The sequence below is a fragment of the Haliaeetus leucocephalus genome, unplaced genomic scaffold (genome assembly GCF_000737465.1).
Source record: "Haliaeetus leucocephalus isolate CR32 unplaced genomic scaffold, Haliaeetus_leucocephalus-4.0 Scaffold193, whole genome shotgun sequence".
NCBI lineage: Eukaryota > Metazoa > Chordata > Aves > Accipitriformes > Accipitridae > Haliaeetus > Haliaeetus leucocephalus.
The window spans coordinates 207,033-211,650 of NW_010972629.1; the positions used below are offsets into that span (position 1 = coordinate 207,033).

General features: G+C 53.9%; 2 protein-coding genes across 11 annotated transcripts in view; one reads left to right on the plus strand and one right to left on the minus strand.

Annotated features, from left to right (window-relative positions):
• Positions 1 to 37: 37 nt before the first annotated feature.
• LOC104830532 (cortexin-3-like) lies at positions 38 to 1,537 on the minus strand. Of its 3 annotated transcripts, XR_774223.1 has the most exons (3): positions 1,448 to 1,524; positions 1,264 to 1,370; positions 38 to 480 (listed from the first exon to the last, which is right to left on the minus strand). XR_774223.1 is itself a non-coding variant. In XM_010565516.1 (2 exons), the coding sequence occupies exons 1-2, from the start codon at positions 1,501 to 1,503 to the stop codon at positions 255 to 257; spliced, it is 282 nt and encodes a 93-aa protein (XP_010563818.1). In that variant the 5' UTR covers positions 1,504 to 1,524; the 3' UTR covers positions 38 to 254. The 3 variants fall into 3 exon arrangements, 1 of the variants encoding a protein (XP_010563818.1); XR_774222.1 differs by having other exon boundaries at positions 1,264 to 1,537; XM_010565516.1 differs by lacking the exon at positions 1,264 to 1,370.
• Positions 891 to 4,618, plus strand: part of ARNT (aryl hydrocarbon receptor nuclear translocator) — a 28,924-nt gene continuing 25,196 nt past the window's right edge. For 4 of the 8 annotated variants that reach the window (XM_010565512.1, XM_010565513.1, XM_010565514.1 and 1 more), the window contains exon 1: positions 2,322 to 2,439. In XM_010565512.1, the coding sequence (XP_010563814.1) occupies positions 2,415 to 2,439 (25 nt within the window). In that variant the 5' untranslated portion in view covers positions 2,322 to 2,414. Of the gene's footprint in view, positions 910 to 2,320; positions 2,440 to 4,618 lie in introns of those variants that run through there. The other 4 variants (XM_010565507.1, XM_010565511.1, XM_010565509.1 and 1 more) reach the window with 3 other exon arrangements.

The following is a 4,618-nucleotide window of genomic DNA, read 5'->3' on the forward strand; positions in this document are numbered from 1 at the left end:
TGAGGGTCCGGGGGGGGGCAGGGCTGAGGTCCTGGGGGGGATGGAGAGCTCTGAGGGTCCTGGGGGGCGATGGGGAGCTCTAGGTGTCCTGGGTCCTCCACAGTGCTGGAGGGACCTGGGGTGCTGGGTGGTTCTGGGGGGGCTGGGGGACCGGGGGTTGTTGGAGGTCCCTGGGCTGCCCTGGAGCACCCTGTGGTGAGGGAGGGCTGTGGGGTATGCTGGGGAGCTGTGGTCCCTGGGGGTTTCGGGGGTCCTCAGTTGATCTGCTCCTCTTCCCAGGTGGAGGTAGGGATGGCGCTGTAAGGATCCACAATGAGCTTGCCGCACCGCACCATCATGGCCAGGAGGAAGAGGCACATGAGCACTACAAAGGCCATGGCAAAGCCCTTGTCCACGTCGACCGCCGGCAGCACGGTGGCGTTCTCCATGCAGGCGGCCCTCAGGTGCATGGCCCTGAGCACCTGGCTGCCACTGGCATGCCTGTGGAGCAGAGATGGGTGGGATTCACAGGGGCTCAGTGGTTCGCAGGTCAGGGGAAGTACTAGGGGGCTGTCAAAAGCAGCCAAAATGGGGAAATCGTGGCCTTGAAACCCCTCCACTCCTTGTCATGGCTGTCGGTTGCGGCGCGGGGGACAGGCAGTGTCTTCCCATCCTTGTCCCAGGGGCCCTCCCCACAGGGATCTTCACTGTCTCACCCTGCCACCCCGTCCAGCTTCCCTTCCCTGCCCAGCCTCCTCCTTTCCCAGGAAAAAGCAGGTTAAAATACCCCTATTAAGTTGTTTTTTTTTTCCCCACAGGACCCCAGACTCCCTGCTGTGTTAGGTGCAATGAGTGCACCAGGGCTTGGCTGACCCCCAGCAAAACGAACGCTGGCTGGGGTTAGAAGCAGGACAGGAGGAAAAACTGCTGGTAAGCAAACAGGGGTGGAAAAGCGGGTTTTCTCGTTGCTGAAGAGAGATATTTGTGGCAGCAGACGGATAATTAGATTTGTACAAGGTTGGAGAAGCAGAGGCTTGTTGAGTGGCGCCAGGAGAGCCACGTGGACCGAGCTGTGTGTTTATAGGCGTATGCCTATATAGATTTTTTTTTTTTTCAATGTGTTTATAAAGCTAACATATGCTCCAGGAGCAAATGACCACAGCCCTAACTACGCCAAGGACAGCAGATAAATCAACAGGACCAAGTCCTGCAGCACCCAGAGACTGCGGGAAGCCCCCGGGTCTCGGCCCTGTCCCATGTGTGCCGACCGGGGAAGCTCCTTACCTCCCTGTGGACAGACGGACAAACGGATGCTGTGCCCCTCTCCCTGCCCCGCTGTCCCCAGCTCCCTTGCTGTCCCCGTGCCTGCCGTCACCCGGACTTCATGAATACTGCAGGAATGCGGCGGCATCACCTTTCAGATGCTCCCAGTAACGGGGAGAAACAATCTGGTGGATTAAATTCTCACCTGCTATTTCCAGCTCCCCCTTTGCCCAGCGGGTAAAGGCTCCAGGGTCCCTTCATGGGTCTTGCAGGGCCCGGTGGGGGCATGGCGTGAACTGGGAAGCATTGAGAAGGATTTATCGCCAAAATGCAGCAGGAGCCAGGTCCTCCCCACCCTGCGAGATAATTTAGAGCTGGTCCTTGGCTCATTTCCGACTGAACTGGGGAAAACTCTTTGAAACTGCGACGCTTTGGGCTTTGAACGGAGCCGCCCATTTGGCTCTTGCAAAACAGCCTCGCAACAAGCCCTGAAACAGTTTAAACACCACAGAAATCCCGCTCCTCCCTCGGGTTTCTTTATTTCTGCCCCCCCAACAGGAAAAAGGATCACCGTGAGAAAGAGGATTATTTTACGGCGAAGCTTTGCCACCCCTGGGAGTGCCCCCAGGCAGACGCGGGGTGGTTTTTCTGGTGATTTTTTTTTTTGGCAAAGGCTGAGTTTTGGGGTTCCAGTTCCAGTTCCATGCCCAGTCTGAATCCCCACTTCCAATCCCCACCACAGCCTCCATCCCAAACCCAATCTCAGTCCCAATCCCAGCAGGATTCTTGCCCTCCGACAAAAAAAAAAAAAAAACCAAACACCCCAAACGTCCAGCACGTGATGTCACCCCACCCGCCCTTTAACTCGCCCCACGCGCGCATCCCTCCCCACACACCCCGCCGTAGCCACGCCCCCTCCAGAGACCCGCCCCCTCCCGTGGTTAGGGGAGGGGCATGGCCGCCCTCACCCTACCCTGCTGGCTGTGCCATTGGGAGCATTCGCTCCGCCCCCCGCCCCTTGCCTGAACCAATAGGAGCTCCGTGCCTCGTGTCCGCCCCGCCCCTCCCGGCGGGCAGGTTAGGCTGCGCGGCAGCACAGAAGGTTTTCCTGTGCCGCCATCTTGGCAGTGGCGGCGAGGAGGGAGGCGGTTGCCTGCCCGCCCGCACCGGTCATGGCAGCTACCGCCGCCAACCCGGGTGAGCTGGGGCGTCTGGGTCGGGTGGGCTGCGCTGCGGAGGGTGCGGGCGCCTGGTCTACGGGAGTCATGGGGAGGCTGGAGGGGTGGCTGGGGGGGGGGGCCGGACCTGGGGCGTCCCGGGGACCCGAGGAGGCCCTGAGGCGGGCAGGGGGCTGCTGAGGAGCCGTTGAGGGAGGCAGCGCTCGGTGGAGGGAGGTTGGGTCGGGGCGGCTGGGCTGGTGGTGCCGTTAGTAAGGGCCAGGTTGGGCTAAAGAGCTTGCGGAGGAGGCCCGGGCTGGGCCGTAGGAGTGTGGGGCTGGGTGGAAGGTGTCACCTGGGGTTGGCGACTTTCGAGGAGCTGGGTTAATGAAGTTGGAGGTTTGGTCGGGGGCGGAGCTTTAGAGGAGCCAGGGGGTGTTATCTGGAGGTTGGAGGGTTTGGGCCTGAGCTGAGAGGGCTGGGTCAGGAGGGGCTTGTGGATGGTGGAAGGGTGGGATGGGGTGGGGGACACCCGTGAGAAGAAACGAGGGAGTCACTGTGGGGAAAGGGTGCTCAGGGAGCCGGCTTGGGGTGCTCGGGGAGGGTTCAGAGAACCAGCGCAGTTGTCAGATGGCAGAAACTTTTAAAGGAGGCACTTCATTGAGTGGCAGGCTATTTTGGAGAGAAGGTGAGCTGGAAGTGGAGAAGGAAATAGTATGTGAGCTTGTTATGTTGGGGAGGAAGACGTTTGTGCTTGTCTCTGCTCCCTCAGCTTCAGTTGTTGGCTCAGGCATGGGCCCTGGTGTACCTGGTGCTGGGGTCTGGTTTCCATCATCGCCCTCCCGGGAGGGAGCAAGCAGTAGCAGGGCTAGCTTGCGTTTATTGTCCTTAATGGTTTATGTTGTTTTTAGACCCTTTTTTTGCTATATGTTTCGTTGAGGTTTTCTTAATTAGCAACAGACAAAATCTGATGCGCTGTTTTGAAAAGGATTTTTATAAATCTCTTCTCAGTCTCTTTTTAAACTGCTGAGCTGAACAGCTGGTGCATAACCAAGGGTGTGAGTGTCTGTCAGCAGAAAGCAAAATATTCTTTCAACTTTTGCTCCCTCAGGTTGATAACCAAGGGGTGACTCCTTGTTTGGAGGAAACTGGAAGTTGGTGTTATCTGATGCTTGCTGAATAAAGTCGAATCTTCCAGGCTTTATCAGATTTCTGGCTAAATTGCTCTGAAATTAGTATGTATCTGGAATAATCCAGTGTCTGTGAAGTTGTAATGGATTTACAATGTGGTGACTGAGATCAGAATTTGAGCTTCTGTGTTTTGGGGGTTGGGTTTTTTTTTTTTGGCTTGTGGTTTCTAACTATTCTTGCTTGTGGCTTGAGGCTGGCGAGGTCTTGTGTCGTGTGACATGTTCAGGTTTATTGAGGACTGTTCAATGGAACTCCTAAAGGATGATTTTTTTTTTTTTCATTCTAAGGATATAGGAAGCTTTTGTGGCTTTAAATATTGAGAAAACTTGTTGGGTCATTTGTCTGTGGTGATTCTGAGGCAAGGGTGCAGAACTGGTGTCTGGAAATACGTGGTTGTGGTTTCACATAATGATCTGAAGTTCTTCAGTAATTAGAAGAGATGGTGTGTTGGAAAAAAAAATTCCTGATTCAGCTTAATAAAAACATATCTGAAATGGAAACTGTCAAACTTGTGATCCCATCCTGCAGCAAAATACGCTTTTGGCTCACAGCAATATGCCATAAAACAGTGAGAGTATTCCAAGTAGTAAAATCTTAAGTTATATGTATTGGTGGTGTTGTGGGCTTGATCAGGAAGTTCACTTCTTCTCCTGCCAGCATAGTGCTAGATCAAGGTTTTGCAGTTTGGCGGGCAAAGGATGTGTAGCTAAATGTAAAGCAAAAAAAAATAATGCTGTTGCTTGGGGTAAAAATGGAAAATGTATGTTATGAGCCAGCTTGGTAAGAATCCAGTGAATGAGAACGGAAGATACTCGTGGCTTTAACTGTTAGTGTATTGCAAAGTGTTTATGTAAGTGTAGTCTTTGGAGTTGCATGGTATTTTGCATAAAAGGAAAGTTTTAAACAAATTCGCAAGGAAAAGAAAAAGAACTTTCACCATCTGTGTTTAATATTTATAACTACAGGCAGACTGACCAACATTAGCTTGGCCTTTTTAAATGGGGGGGGGGGGGGGGGGGGAAATTTTC